Genomic DNA, 16,861 nt, shown 5'->3' with positions numbered 1-16,861 from the left:
GGAAATTGTTCTCCCTACTTTCAAGTCTGCAATTGTGCTACCGCCTGGCTCTCACATGCTCCTGCCACCTTGCACTCTGGTTAAGAATCACTAACCTAGAGGCCTTGGGTTAGGCCTCTAACCCAAGTCACAAGACAGCCAAATAGAGATGCCAAGTCTGGTAAAACAGTAATAACTCATTTAACAAATACCAACATTCCAAATAGTACTTCTGAGGATAACAGATTATCTAAACAACATCTTTGAAATCAAAGGGAAATATTATATTAATAGCTTGCACTGAATGAGTGCCTTCTGTGTACCAGACACCAAGCACTTCACATAGATGAATTCCTTCAATTCTGACTATTATCATCTTCCCCATTTTACAGTTGGACAACACAAACCAGGGAAGTTAAGACTTTGCCCAAGGTCACACAGCTAGGATTTGGAGGAGCCAGGTTAACAAACTAAAACAATATTCTGTTTTAAAAATCCTATACACCCCACAGAGGCAACCTGTTACCTCCCTTTGCACTATTTATAGAGACGAAAGGCAACTTGTTGTCTATGTACTAATATTACTTAAATTATCAACCCAAAACTAAACTCTTTAAAAAGTTATGCATAATATAAATGAAATACTACACTCTAACCCTTGTCCTGCAGACCACCTGAGGTTGCAAAGAAGTCAATCTTGCCACGGCTGGGTTTTACACCCATGGTCTGTATCCCCTAAGTAGAAGAGGTGGACCCACACACAGCCCTGGGGAGGTAATCTGAACAGGATCCCAGAGGCCTGCATTCTAACTGAGTTCTTTCTTGAATTCAAAGATATTTCACCCCTCTGAGGCTTCCTCAGTCAATTGAAAAGTGACAGGTGTGTGGAGATTCCTCAAAAAATTAAACATAGAATTACCATATGATAGAGCAATCCCATTTCTGGGTATACACCCAAAAGAAGTGAAAGCAGGGACTCAAGCGGATACTTGTAAACCCACACTCACAGCAGCACCATTCACAATAGCCACAAGGTGGAAAAACCCAAGCATCCATCAACAGATGGATAAAGAAAATGTGGTTCATACACACAATGGAATATGATCCAGCCTTTAAAAGGAAGGAAGTTCTGACATATGCTACAACTTGGATGAACCTTGAGGACATTAAGCTAAGTGAAATAAGACAGTCACAAAAAGACAAATACTATATGATTCCACTTACAGGAGATACCTAGAGTCGTCAAAATCATAGAGACAGGAAGCATAAGGGCGTGTGCCAGGGGCCGGGAGAATAGGTAGTTATTGTTTAATGAATACAGAGTGTCAGTTTGAGAAGAAAAAGTTCTGGAGATGGATGGTGGTGATGGTTGCAATGTGAGTGTACTTAATGCCACAGAACCGTACACTTAAAAATGGATAAAATGGTAAATTTTATGTTGTATATTTTACGACAACCACACACACACACACACTGTGAGGAGTTTTAATTAATTCAATGGATTTCAAACCTCCGCTGCACATTGGAATCTCCTAGGGAGATTTTTAAAAATATCCATTCATCACCACTAGTGGGAGGCTGGACACCGTGGCCCCCTGATGTGATGACCTGGGAGGGAACAGCATCCCTCATAAGGCATTGGTCCCAGGAAACAGGCCTGGGCTCCCTAGGGGATTCAGTGTCACTGAACTGATAGGGAGGCAGGAGAGATGTTCCAGCCTGGAGAAGACTGAGGGGGCATAACAGCCAAAGGCCACGTGAGAAACTTGACCGGACCCTGGATCCCCCAAAATGCCTATGAAATTCATCTGGGGAAAACCTTACGGTAGAATTTAAAACTGGACTGTGGGCTTGAAGGTGTGGTACTGGTGGCACTTAGGACATAGTTGTGGAGGGGTGTGTTCTTGTTGTTGGTACGTGAGATGGGTGCTGGAGTATTTATGGGGGAGCTGTCACAATGTCTGCAGATGGAAGGGTGTGGCGAGATGTCTCCAGTTGGTGAAGCTAAGTGAAAGGAATGGATGTTCACTGTGTTGTTCTGTGAGGTTTTGAGGGTTTAAAATTTTTTAATAGGAAAACAAAATAAAAATACCTATGCCAGAGCTCCACCCCAAAACAAATACACAGAACCTCTGGGGGATGAGATCCAGGGAAAGGGTGTTTTCTTTGTGAAGCTCCCCTGGAGATTCCAACGGGCAGCCAGGTTGACAACCACAAATTAGAAGAGCTCTCAACCAAGATGTGATGTTATGACAGCGTGGATAATAGTCACAGACGTGCAATTAACTTGGGAGGCTGGCCCGCTGTTGACACCAGCAGCCCTGGAAAATCTTCTCAAGCCCCAACTGATCCCAGCTGCCCTGCCTTCCACCCCTCATTTACTTGAGAATAAGCCACAACATCTCAACTTTGTAAAGAAACGAGCTCTATCAACAGCCGGGGAGACAGAATTGCCCTCCCAAGCTACATCTCTCCGTTGCTAAAAACACAGACCTTCCCTGTCTCACAAAACAGTTTCGCTTTATGAAACATTTTTCATTTTGAGAGCGTGGGTCTCAAAGACACTACTTTTGAAATATCTCTTCAATTTTGAGGATCCTACTATTCTCTTGTGTTTTCAATATTTATAGTTCCTAGTAAGAGAAATGCTCAGGTGGAAAAGGAAAGATCTGGCCAAGATTATATATTATGATTTAGAAAATTTACATCTCAAAGATATTGCTACCCACAGCCAAAATTTTGCCTTTCAAGTTGGAGGAGGAGGAAGACAGTCTCATTTCAAACATGGGTCCAAAAACAGCATATGTCACAAAACTAAAGTGCCACTGCCTTTGAGGTGGATGATTAAGTGAAAAACCCTTTCAACACTAATAAAACTATACTGAAGAGTGATTCAAGTAAGTGGTAAAATGACCACCCCACCAGATCACACATATACACACTGAGCCGTTTTCAGAGAAATCTCCCGCACCTCGCAGTCCTTTTGAGGTCAACATAAATCCATTTTTCGGATGTAGACAGAAGCTCAGAGAAGTCATACCCAGTGTCACACAGTAAGTGGCACCTCAATCTAAGGTTGCCACCTTGCCACCACGCCACCATAGTGCTTCATGTCTCTCACGGTTCCAGGTTCTCACTTTCATCATAACTACCTCAGTTTTACAACAAAATGCAGGGCATGAAGGCAGCTTCCAAGGGGCAAATAAACCCACAGACTAATCTTTTGTCTGAGTGTTATTCACAAATGTTCTCCTCCCCATTTGAATGACTAAGGTAGGAAATACAATCTCCAGTTGAGGGACACGCCAAAGCTTCTTATTTTTATATAAGGCTCTGATCACGCTTGACCCCTGACGGCATTTGGTCTGCAAACCCTGTGTAAATTCCATCATATACACAGCATCTTGCACCTCTTTTGAATGCAAGAACAATCATGAGAGGTCTGCCTCTTTATATATGCTCTTGAGAGTTCTCCTTTTGAGACAAGAGAACAATCCCCTACTTTTACGTCAGCAACCTTTATTTCATTGTGGCCACTACGTCTTGATTCATTATTGCCTGTTACAGATCAGCTTCCTACACACTGTCCCTTCACCAATTTTAGAAACCTTGACTAGCTCCTGCCCACCTGGGATGTTTTTTCTGTCACCATCGCTAACCTCACTTTGCTGATCCTTATGTTTTTCGTCCATCTTCTCATCACCTCTATCCCAACCACAACAGCTTACAACTGTAGAGTCTTGGACCCCTCAAGACTTGGGTCTTTCAGTCTCTCTCTCTCACACATGCATGTGCACATGCGCACACACACCTGGTAAATTAGATCTCCACTGAATCCTTCTAACAATAACAGACCTGTTTTTCAGACTCTAATTTTCTCAAGGCAGAGTTTCTAGCTAACGAGAACTTTGTATCTTGAGCAGCAAAGGGTAACTGTTATAAGTTTTCTAACTATAAAAATGTTTTTATGGCAAAAAATCTGAAGAGAAAAAAATTTTTTTTTAATTCACTCATCATCTCATTACCTGGAAAGAACCACTGTTGACATGTTGAATGACTTATGTGCCAGACACTGGGGATACAGCAGTGACCAAAAGACACAGTTCTGATCCTCATGGATCTTACTGCTGTTCTATTTTACCCATGTTATTCTTAGAGTAATAAATGCAGTACAATATTTTTCAAACACATTTGCTTTATTTTTTTGAAAGGTAATACACGGTAAAAACAATTTCAAATAGTATTCCTGTCCTCGCCCTTAGTCTCCCTCCCCAAAGGCAACCTTTAAAGATGTTTGCATTCTAGAGGTATTCATGAGTATACAGGTGAAGTATATCTTCCTTGTTTGGTTAGATCTTGTTTGACAGATCAAAGGTACACATTTTCAGAGATTTCAAAACTGCTACATAGAAGCACGTTACAAGTTCCATTTCCTCCTCAGAGTTCACCTGATCACATGTGAAGTTACAAGCAGAGCCTACGCTGAAGAGGACTATGTGAACACAATCCTCCAAACTATTAACCAATTCAAACTGACAATAGCAAACAGTCATGCGTTGCTTAACGACGGGGATATATTCTGAGAAATGTGTTGTTAGGCCATTTCGTCATTGACTGAAACATCATTATATGGTGCATGACTGTAATATTAAGGAGCTGAGGAAGACAGCTCCGAGACTTTCCCCAGAATCAGTTCCAAAGCAAGGAAAGGACTCATGTAGCCTTTGTTCTCATGGAGAGAGAACTGTATCTTTATAGATTCTTTTAAATGAGTACTTTTTCCTTTGGAAAATAAAACCCATTAGTAGATACAGAATGAAAGCAGGAGCATATTTGTACGAGCTGTGTAATGTCCATTTCTGGGGAAAACTTGCTAAGAGTTCAATCGGAGCAAGGCTCTGGGAAGCCGCCCTCCTGGATCTTATGCGGGGGGAGCATCGTTCAGGGGTGGGTGAATGGAGAACTCATATACCACAAGGCTGACTACATGACTGACATCTTGCCAAGCCCCTTACCCTAGCCCTGGGGAGTCTGCTCGGTCAGCCCAGGGCTGACACCAAGAATGTGCAAAGTGACGGAGGTACCCACAGCCCCAGGCAAGAACTGGCCAAGTCTGGCTGATCCCAATGCTCCTTTTTGGGGGAAGTAAGGAGTAGAGGGGTTTATAGGAAACATTTATATGAAACTTGCCAGAATAAAACCACCTGGTAGAAAGGGGAGGGAGGCAGAATGGATGAGTAATCTGAAAGTGGGCAACGAGCAGCAGCCCAGGTTCTCCATTTCTAATGGCTCCAACGCTCCAGTTATTCCTCTAAGTGGAGCTGCGCTGGGCCCATGAACCTAAAGCTTCACTACATTTCTAGAGGCAGTGAGGCCTGAGGGATGTCAGACGAACGCCGTGTACTCTCTCCTCCTCTTTCTCACTCCCTCCTAAACCCCCACAGCACTGGGTTGACCAGAAGGTTGGCTGGCCCTGGTAGCCAAGTCAGACTCTATAATCTGACCGCTGCGTAAAGACCAGCACTTATGTCAAGGAGCTCCTTCCCATCTCGACAGCCTCATGAACCCTCAGGCTTTCAAACCAGCAGCAGCAATGACCAACTGACCCTTTGATACCTAAATGAAACAATAGAAGGCTTGGTAACTTCAGAGTGACAATTCCACGATCGTTTCTGACATGACCAAAAAATGCAGTGCAGAAATCCAACCCCCATCCAACTGTATTTGGAAATAGCAATAGAACACGTTACTCTGTTAAAGTATACACAAACAGGGATTAATCTGACCCCCATCCAAATTGATAGATTCACTCCATTTCATATAGATAACTAAAGAGTTTCCTCACGAGTATATGCTCGCAAGCGAGTATGGGGCCAGGATTTTAATCCACTTTTGGTTAAAGTGAGAAAGGGACCAAGAGGCGTGCGACAGGCAAGTGGTGGTGGGTGAGGGTGAACCTCGGCGGCCCACTCCCCCAGTTCAAGTGCTGACTCTACACGGAGCATATTCTGAACACGCGTGCTTCCACGCGTTAAATCACTTAACCCTGAGCACGCACTTTCCCACCTGCATTTTACAAGAGGAAACTGACGCAGAGAGACGTTAAAACAACTTACCTAGGTTCCACACACAGGGAAAGCTGATCTAAACTCAGCATCAAATATCTGCCTGGCACTTGAAAGCTGTTGAGATTATCTTTAATTTGACAGATAAAAGAAATGAGTTCCTCCTTCAGACAAGCAGTACAGTACAGACACTTCAGGCAAAACCTATTCACTGAGTTGGGCCGGCCCCGTGGCTTAGTGGTTAAGTGCGCACGCTCTGCTGCTGGCGGCCCGGTTCGGATGCCGGGCGCGCACCAACGCACCGCTTCTCCCACCATGCTGAGGCCGTGTCCCACATACAGCAACTAGAAGGATGTGCAACTATGACATACAACTATCTACTAGGGCTTTGGGGGAAAAAATAAATAAATAAATAAAATTTAAAACCTATTCACTGAGCATCTTCTAGGCGCCAGGCTATGGGGTAGGTACTGACCTCAGCATTACTTAAGGAATAGTAATATATGTCACTTCAATCACATGCAAGTCATCTATTTATACAGAGATGACCAAGGAATGGCATGAGCATTACTTAAGATTGAATTTATACTGGCAATAAAATATGAGAATTGAGACAAAATTATCAGGAACTAATCTGTCTTAATTTTTTTTAAATGATAGAAAAATGTCTTCCTTCAGAGATTTAGTAGTTATGGAGAAAGGAGAATTAAGTCTTTGTCTTTGGGGATCCCAAGCAAAGAAATCATAGAAATGTCCTCTCTCTTTAATCAATAACAAAATACAAAGACATGTAATTTCTTGCAGTGTGGAGATGACCTGGGTGCACTTATTCCTATCAAATAATGTTTCTGCTAACGTATTCAACGTTCTAAAATTTATGAATATGTAAATGAATGAAAAACACTAAGTTGTCCTGGAGGAAAAAAATGGAGGAAAACAACATCTTTCAACCCTTACTGTCCAGGTACCCCTTGCAAGAATTAGAGCCCAGAATTGCCAGGATTGGGGCCTCTCTTGAACACAAAAATGTTCCCCAGCTCACTCAGCCTTCCCAATGGCTCCTAAGAGACCGCCCCCACCTAGAAACCCTGGGAGAGCTGACCTGACTGAATCCCTCATCAGGAGATTTTATCTTCTAGATCATATTTGTTTCCCAGAAGGGAGAAAAGCAACCTTAAAGCCATACCAAAATAAATCCTATAAAATACACAAACCTGTACAGAAATCAGTGCCTGGGTTTGTATGCGGTGCACGTGTGCTGGAAGCAAACATGCAGGAACACTGTAAATAAAGCATTCAGTAACGTGCCCCTGTGTTTTCACTTACTCGACAGAAGCCTGCAAGCGCTGGGAAGAGGGTAATAGTATATCAGGAATGCCTTCTCACCCACACTAGAGCAGTGCACCAGAATCAGCTAGAGGCTTCTAGAAACCTTGCTGCACCCACCCCCAGAGTTTTCACCCAGAAGGTCTGGGTGGGGCCGGGAATTCGCCTTTCCAACAAGTTCTCAGGTGATGCTCTGCTGCTGTTGCTGCTCCGGGAACTGCTCCTTGAAAACCACTGCACTGCCTGGAGAGCCAGCTGTGGGATCCTTTTAGGCACATTGGCAAGAAGGGCCATACATAATCCACGACTGGAAAATTAAGGGAGCGTCCAGTTACAGTTTAGTTAAATCTGTGTGCCTGTTAATGAACCGGAAATGTAGCATTAGCCATTTTTCAACAAAACATTTGAGGGCACTAAATCAAATGCAGTTTGAGAATTAAAAATTACTACAAGTAATGGAGAGAATGAGGAAAAAAGAGGTTGGAGAAACCCTATGCCCTAGATAATTTAGTTGTCAGGATCCTTGCCCTGCTCTAACTACATCTTTTCTTCTTACCCGTTCCCAGAGAATTTACCTGCTGGGATAGTGTACTTAGTTGTCTGTATCCCTGGCTGGAATCTGTGAGGTTCTGGCGAGGGTCCACACCTACCTCTCTCTGAGTTCGTTGAATACCAGCAGTTCCATAAGCATAATCATTCTTCAGTAATTTCTGGCCTATCCTGAGCAAAAATATCTGACAAACCCGACCATCCAAAAGAATTCCCAAACCTGGAAGCATGTGAAGGGCTGAGTAGCAGAGAGCATGGGCACCAAATGCACACATCTCTCCTGCATTTCGACCATGCACTTCAACCACACCTAACCTTCCCACCACTGCCCACCTCACAGGGCCACTCACCGATGAAAGTCCAATGAAGAGTAAAAAATAAAGGGGGTGGTCTCAAAGAACAAGACACTTCAGCGAGATGGGATCAACCCGCTCTCCTCAAGACAGCTCTAATTGCCCTTCGTTGCCTACAAATGAGGGATTCCATGACAAATTCCCTTCCAGCTACAGCTCCCTTCCATAGCATCTATCCATACATGCTAAGCTTCAACCCCACCCAACTACCCACACAACAGATGCACTGGAATGCCTTTCAGTTGTTCCTCTGACCTTCCTCAAGGTCATGTTCAAATTCCAAGCCTTCCTATTGCCCCATCCAAACCCATCAACTCTCATGTCTTCGCTTCCACAGAACTTGGAAGTTCACTAAGAGAAGTATAAGCATCATTCTTCATCTTCCGGATTCTCCTATAAGCTGTAACCATCTTAGTCATCTTCCTTCATCCGCAATGTGTTATACATATTAAATGCTCAATTAATTGAAATAACTACAATTTGTTTAGCACCATGTGCCAGGAACCACATGAGCCACCATTACAGGAATATAAACCACCACCCTTCAAGGTACAGGAGAAAACCCCAAGGCTGCTCATGCAGTCAATGGCCAAGTCAGGACTCAAACCCACATCTATTTAACTCCAAAGCTTTTGCCATTTCATCAACACCATTTTTCAAGGAAGAAAAATAAAATAGAGCAGTAAAGTGAAAACGTATTGGCTCCCTGGTCACCTACTCCACTACAAACTTCTGCCTGATTTCTCATCAGCCCCAGACTTTAAGGCATGGCCAGTACAGTCGGCACTTGGTATCTACAGCTTCCGCATCCGCGGATAGGGAGGGCCGACCACAAGGACTTGAGCACCAGCGGATTTTGATATCCACGGAGGGTCCTGGAACCAATCCCCATGGATACTGAGGGATGACTATACACGTAATAAAGTGTTTTACAATTTACCCTATTTGGAGTCATTGGAGCATGCCACCATACTATGGAAAAGCCTTTCTTTCATTTCAGTGCCTCAGAGTGAGATGCGATGTCTCTACCTATATATGTAAAATCCTTTGATGAAGCCTGGATATACTCTATAAAAAGCCCATGCATTCTTCTATGCTTTTCCCTGGGGGGTAAAAAAAAGCAAAATCAACTTTAGAGCATACCATGCATCTACTTTTAAGAGAACACACTATCCAAATGGCTGCAGATTTTTGCAGTTTGATAAAATCATGACAAACACCAGACACAGACACATGGGGCAAACCCCCTATGATTGGTTCAGGGCAGGCAAACTGGCAACAGCCAAGGAGAAAAGCCTTCAGGGTCTGACAGCACTGGCTTTCCAGTTCCCACTGTCACCAGCCAGCTGTGTGGCCTTGGGACAGTATCATGGATTTCAGGTGCTCTGTGAAATGGGGAGACAACTGGCCTCCCCAAAGGTGATGACGAGCGGATGATAGCAGCACAGGAGAAGCCCCAGCCCCTGGTCACTTCACAAATCTCCATTCCGCGCCCCACGCTGAACTGCCTCCCCTGCAGGACTCACCTGGCTGTCACATCAGAAGCTGAGTGGCCTGTTTCTCTTTTGGTTACCAGGAAGACTTGGTACACTAGATTTGTTTGTGTACCAGGCTTTTGAATAAAATGAGCTGTTAAAAAGTTTGTGGAGGAGGACGGGCAACAGCAAACCAACGGTTCCCTAGGGAAAAAAGGGGTTAGCTAACACTGTAAATTATACTAAATTCTAAGACAAACTCGGTATTACAAGCTTAAACTCTCCCAAACAAGTCATTTTGGCTAACAACATGTGTAATTAAAGTTAAAAGCACACTAAAATAACACTTTAGCTGTTGACCTTAAAGATCCTTTTGAAAAGCTCAACCAAAACATTAGCACATGAAGGAGAGACTTGACTTTTTGTCTACTAAACATAGCATCGCATGGCTACACTGCCTGTATCCTGAACCTTCTGCGGCTCGAAAGAAAACACTGATAGAACGTTAGAGGCACGCTGCCGCACACAGATGGAGTCAATCCTGTTCTACACACCTGAGTTTAATTCAGAACCTAAATTTCTTCATCCCGGATTGGTACTGGGAAAGGGATAAAAGGTTTAGTTATGTTGCCCACCCCAATACTCCAGGTACTAGGCGATCTAGAAATCTCACCATTCAGACAAGAGCATTATTCAAAAGCTCACAGCATCGGCCAGAACATCCCCCCACAACGCACACATACCCACGGTATGCTGGGCTTATGTTGCACTTTTTAAAAGCAGCCAACAGTGAAACATTGATCACTATTATGTTTACAATGTTTCTCACGAAAGAAGTTTTGCAGAGGGTAGAAAACCACAGTTCTTGCCACATGCACACTGATCACCGACCCACAGCGGGCACTTAAATGCTGATTGCATCATCAGTGATGAGGGCAATCATCCGAGGCCAGTCACAAAGGCCCTCTGCTGCTATTGCTGGTCTTTTTAACTCTCAAGTAACTGGAACAAAACTTTTTACAAATCATGGTGGCAACGTGGTTTCAGAATTTTGCCACATACATCAGTTCATCACAACAGCACAAAAATTATTTGCAAATCATACTTAACCATGTCATTTCAATTTGGTTTGAGTGTAGAAAGATATTCTGGTTATATTATCTAATATTCTGGTTATATCTAAGTTAATATAAAAAGGCTTCCACCTTTTCCTTTCTCCACTTTCCCCCTGCAGAATTTCATTAGTGAGCTGATAATTCAGCTTTGTTCTGTAGTAATGTCACACAAAATAACTTTACAGGTTGCACAAGGATGTGGCGAATACGGAGCAGCAGGGATTAAATAGAAAGTGGTCTATTTAGTTTTAATTCAGCACACTGGTGTGCAAGTCAGGACAACTTCAGTAATCCCTCAGGTCAGAAATCTGAGACAGGAGCCTTCATGGAGAACTCATTGAGAAATCCCTTAAGTACGACTTACTACGTGGTATTGTACAGACACTCAGCCTGGTGGAGAGGAGAGATACTATAGCAGCTCTGAGCAGAGTTAATTTACTTTGTACAAGAATTACTGAATTAAACGACATTTACAAGAGGAGAAGGAGAGACAGCAGAAGGCCAGACCTAAAACAAGTGTAACAGCTTAATTCAAACTACCAAAAAGTTGTTTTTAAAGCCCACTCTCAAATATCTTTTACTCAGAATGTACAGCATGGGAACTGAAATTACAACAATGTACAGGGAATTTGTTTCTTTGTAAATGTCGGGGATAAAGCCAGTTTGGTATAGTTCCAGGTTTTATTGAGCCTGTACTTACCAAAAAAAACAAATAAGAAAAAGCCCAGCCCAGTAACACAACAGAGCAAGGACAATCCTGCTTTATCCTCCCCCGCCTTCCCGTGAGGAGCCCACAGCACTATTTTCAGTCTTGTGTTGACAGAAGGCCCAGACAGCCAACAACCACCAGAAATTATCTATTCTAACACATCAGACCATCCCCTTTTGCATGAATAGTGTTAGGTAGTACCTATTAACACTAAGGTATATTCCACTAGATATCATTTTAAAAATAAACTATGTTAAAAATAAACATTCATGGACCTGATATGAAAATTATAGAAATGTTCATTTTAAGGACATAACAGGCTATTGTATTAAAGCTTTAATACTTTAGGGTGACCATAAAGTTTGGAAACTGGCAAATATTTTCCATTTTTCACAGTGTTAAGTGACCAAGAATGTCAGCACTTGCTAGGCTGGGGGAAGTTAAACGGGAGCGATTCCAACAGGGTGGCACACCACCCCATTACACCAGACTGGAGAAAGGCTGGATGATGATTTCCAAAGAAAGTACCGTGTGGAGTGCTCTTCATGCTTCTGAGATCTGACTCTCCTTGATCGATGCTTGCGGGGGGTGGGGGGGTGGGGGTGGTGCTAAAACCACAGGTGCATTCAGTGAAAACCAAGCACCACCACAGATGCACATGCAGAGATTGATGGAAACGCTGCGCTAACGCACTCCATTCACGGCAACCGAGCACGGCACATGGAACTAACGAGGGACGACACAGCCAGCAGATCATAGTTTAAAATGTGATATCAAAACCCATTGCTTATGTGCATTCGCCTTGTTTCCAGACTGTGTGGTCATCTTATAATTTGACACAGCGAAGCTACCATACGTTCCGGGAAGGACTTGCACCAACCTGAGGTTGACGCCACACACTCCGGATGAGCACAGCGGGCCTCCTTGAACCCAGAGAGCGCTGCTGTCCGTGTGGTTTACCCAAGTGCCAACTAGTGAAGGCTGCAGACAGCCGGGTCCTAGCTGACTGCTGCATGCTCTTCCCTAGAGGACCGAGGCTGTGCTGACTCCTCAGGTCTCTGCCTCATTGCCCGACACCAAAAGGGTCACATGGGAAAACTAACTTCCCATCTCACGCTCCATTCCAAGACTGGCGGCAGGAAGGGGAGGGTGAACTTAGACAAGCGGACCACTCCCTTTTTTTGGTTAGACAAGTGTGTGGCCCTCCCAACCAGCCAGAACCACACAAATCACCTCGCAGCAGGTACCACCACCTTACCCAAACCTCTGCCACCAAGGCCAGCCTGGGCAAAAATTAACCTGTGGCCCTCGGCCATGGGTTCACTAACAGGGACAATCCTGGAGAGAGAGCGAGCCAACTTTGTTTGTTTTAAAGGAAATACTTCCTGGCACATGTTTAGTAAAGACTCTGAACTCTGCACATGAAGCCACGTGGTTGGCGCTAATCTGGTTCCATCCACTCACGATCCGCCAAAGCAACCTCTTCCCGAGGACAGTCTTGGCTGGGTAATCGACACCATCTCGCTCAAGTCACGCGGGATCCGACCGGATCCTGGGCGCCCGGCGCCGCGTCCTCTCCCCGCGGGACACAGTGCTCCCGCGCGCGGCACAGTCCTGCCGGGTTTCAGGGGAGCGGGGAGGAGACGGGCTGGGGCCCGAGGTGCCCCCTTCGGCACCAGCAGGAAAGGACTCACACCTGTGGCGCCCACGCTGGCTCTTTGGGTTCAGGTGAAGTCCGAGAGAGTGGGGTAGGTGGGGACGCCTGCCCCTCCAGGAAAGTCGACTGTGCCACTAGCAGAGCGCGCGAGCACACTACTTGCGGTGCCCACCTGTAGCCACAGCAAACAAACTTTCCTCCCCTTCTGAGCTGGCAGAATCCGGTCCCTCACGCCACCCCCTGGCCCGAGCCGGCAGCGGCCCGGAGCTCCGCGGGCTCTTCACCTGATACCCCCAAACCCCCAACCCAGTCTGTCCCAGACCGCAGACCCAGCGCTGCCAGCGCGCCCCGCTGGGGTTTGCGGGCTAGAGGGTGGGGGTGTCGGCCGGGGAATGAGAATTGATGGGGAGAGCGGGAGGACGCCGCTCAATATCCTCTGCAACTCCGGCTCCCAACTCCGCCAGCCACACAGCCGCTGCCCTCCTGTTCCCTCCGCGGCGCGCACCCGCTCCCTCGGCTTCTCCGACGCGTTCCTTGGGAGGGGGGGCTCCGCGCACTTACAGCCATAGCGGGGTCTCTGCAGGGACGGCAGCTCCTCGTGGGGCATCCTGCGCGGCTCCGGGGGCCCGCCCGAGGCGCGCCCCCCGCGGCTCCCCTCGCTGGCCAGGCTCGCCAACCCCGCGCCCCGCCGGCGCGCTCGTATCCGGCCTCTCGCTGCCCTCCCTGGCTGCCCCGAGATGGGCGACCAGCTCCTTCGGTGCTCCCTCGTCCGCGCCGCTGCGGCCGCCGCGCGCTGACACCCAGCAAAAGTGAACTCTCCGCCCTCGCGCCCTCCCGGCCCGCCGCCGCCTCCCTCGGCAGGTTTCCTTTCTCCTCCAGCCCGGCCCCGTTATTCACCGCGGCAGGAGCGCGCGCCGGCGCAGCGACCCCTACCGCGCGCGGGGCGCAGCGCCCGGGCCGCGTGGACCCGCCCCGCCCGGCCCGGAGTTGGAGGAAGGGGCTGAGCGGGCCGCTGGGCCGGGATCCCCTGCAGCTGGGGCCCGCGCACAGCTGGCCTTGGGGCTGCGGCCGCCCCGCCTGGTTTTTCACTTCTGGAGCACTTAGAGGGTGGAAGTGAACCTCTGCCGAGAAGAGCAAGAGAAACCGCAGAAGACACAGGCACCCCCGCCGCCCGGGGTGTTGCTCAGTTACAGAAGGACAAACAGCGCGGTTCCTTTTCCTCTGGGGAGGCTGCACGGTGACTTTTCTTCTTTTTTTTTGCCTTTGAAAGTTGCTTCTGTGACTTTGTCTACAAAATACAGGGTTTCCCTTTCATGACAAGAAATTGAGAGTGTGCGCGCGTTGGTTGGAGGGGCAAGATAAACACCAGCTGCCGCTCAAAACGACTGCGAGTCATGCCCGCTCACCTCGGCAGCCCCTCCCCTCCCGTGTACTCAACTGTCGCCCAGCCCAGCTGGGGTCGAACGCCACAAAAACCTTTTCCGGCTAAGCTTTTGAGGAAATTAAACTGCATGGGGCTATTTTAAAAGGCGGGTTTTCATGTGGTCACCTGGAGCTGTTTTTCTCTCTGTGCCTCAGAGTGAAAAGATCTGGAGGAGGGTGGGACTTGTCTGTACCTGTGCCCTCTCCTGCTTGTCGCATGCGGAATGCGTGGGGAACCAGATGGCTGGCAAAATAAAATAACTGGGGTAGAGTTATGAGATGATGTAATTGCAGAAAAGGTGGCATAGTAACAATAACCATTTTTAAGTATGCAAAGATACAGAGAGTGGCCAGCTGTTTTCACATGGGAGGTGCAGTCCTTCTCAAACTTGTTGAAGTTCAAATCCTTGGGCCCACCCTCGGAGCTTCCAGTTCAGTTGGTCTGGGCTGGGGCTCGTGAATTTGCATTTCTGACAAGCCGCCAGGTGATGCTGACACTGCAGATCTGCAGACCACGCTGACAGTATGTGGTTCTGTTGGAAAGCAGACACAACCGATCTCAGCTGGACTCGGGGAACTCTCCTTCAGAAGGCGTGGCAAGAAGATTCTCCCCCAACCCCCATTTTTTTTTTTTTTTCTGGAGGCATTAGATTCTCACTTGGTTGGAATAGGATGAGTGGGGTTTTCTTCCTTAAAAAGCAGATGCCTCTAATTATAAGAGCAATTCAAAGGTGAAATGGCCACGTCTTGAGGCACAGCATCTTGTCCATCAGTGTTCACCAGAGGGGGATATGTTCAGGAGGATTTCCTGTGTTGCAGGACGTGCTGAATTGGATGATACCTGAAGTCCATTCCATCTCTATGATTCCATGGATTAAGTACTAACAGTTAAGCCCTTACTTGCACATGTCAATTTTCAGTGTAAGTGTATGATTTAGGGCCCAAATAAGTGGGTAGTCTGTGTATTTAGAGGTGGAAAAACATCACTGTAAACTAGAATGGTCAAGGAAGGTGATAGGACTTAAAAGTATGGTTTGAGGTAGACCTTGAAAAATGGGTAAGAGTTGGATGGGGAACATCCATTCCTGGAAGTCTGGACTGGAGCCCATTAATTTGCATTTCTAACGAGGACACTGACCATCAGGCTAAGAGGATATTATCACAGGAGCGTTGGAGAGCTCTTTGGGGCATGAGAGCTGCGTGATGAAAGGAGTTTGGAAAAGATGAATCTTGCAGCAGGTTATAGGACGGATTAGAGGGGGGCAACCTGGAGTTGCTGACACCTGGCAAGGGGCTGTGGCAGAGGGTGAGGAGAGAGTCAGGAGAGTAATGAGTTTGACACCAGTAAGAGTGATAAAGGGGAGTTTTAAGAAAAATAAGTTGGTGCCATCAACACTTAGATATCACAGATAGTAATAAGTAGCTTGAGTACATATCTGTTAGTGGTGGCAAGTGAAGGTTAAAGCATAAATAGGTGATCTGCAGGAGAGTAGTTCTAGGTTCTTGTTCTAGCTGGTTAGCTCTTCTCTGAGGGCTCTGGGGAGGTTCAAGGCTCTGTCATGGCTAATGTTTCTATGAAGAACTTAATGTAAGAGGAAATTCTAAAGGCAAATGTTCCTGATGTTTTGCAAGTGCTGAAATTAATCGTTGAGATTTCAGTCTGCGTTCACTGTGTAACACCAGTACTATCTCACAGATCATGTCTCTGCAGAATCGCAGAAAAGAAACTTGTCTGCAGAATCCTGGGCTATTTTATCTTAGGGTTTGACATTGGAGAGCGATTCAAATAAATATGAGGCAATGTGCCAACTTACTTTGCCATCTGACTATGCTTGCAAGAATATTAAAAACAAAAACTGAGACCATCTAGTGAAAAATGTTTTTTTAATAAAGAAAAATTTTTTCTTTAATGTAAAACAAAAGATGACATTTGAAAACTACTAGACATGGTAAAACAATTTTTAAAGCAATATTGTTTAAAAATTTTTTGTTGTTTAAGGCTTATCTCTCTTCTTTTGATAAGTTGAAATGAGCTTAAAGGTGTTTGAAAAAATGCCACTTTGTTTTTATAACAATAACATTATTTATATCAACAGCATCAAACAGGATAAAAACCTATGTTTGAATAAAACAGCACAGAAGTTTAACATTTCATTCACCTTTGAAATGATTTGGTAATTTTCCAATAATATCATGTTATTGATCATTTTA

The 16,861-nt window shown here is 45.8% G+C and overlaps 1 protein-coding gene across 1 annotated transcript in view; it reads right to left on the bottom strand.

Annotated features, from left to right (window-relative positions):
• Window positions 1–14,047, bottom strand: part of IQGAP2 (IQ motif containing GTPase activating protein 2) — a 261,521-nt gene extending 247,474 nt beyond the window's left edge. Inside the window, exon 1 of the mRNA XM_058565585.1 lies at window positions 13,790–14,047. Coding sequence (XP_058421568.1) covers window positions 13,790–13,835 — 46 coding nt within the window. The 5' untranslated portion in view covers window positions 13,836–14,047. The remainder of the gene's footprint in view (window positions 1–13,789) is intronic.
• Between the last annotated feature and the right edge of the window lie 2,814 nt (window positions 14,048–16,861).

Source organism: Diceros bicornis, chromosome 1 (assembly GCF_020826845.1).
Source record: "Diceros bicornis minor isolate mBicDic1 chromosome 1, mDicBic1.mat.cur, whole genome shotgun sequence".
NCBI classification, from domain to species: domain Eukaryota; kingdom Metazoa; phylum Chordata; class Mammalia; order Perissodactyla; family Rhinocerotidae; genus Diceros; species Diceros bicornis.
Note: the sequence above shows the minus strand (reverse complement) of the source record. Positions and strands in the feature narration are given on the sequence as shown.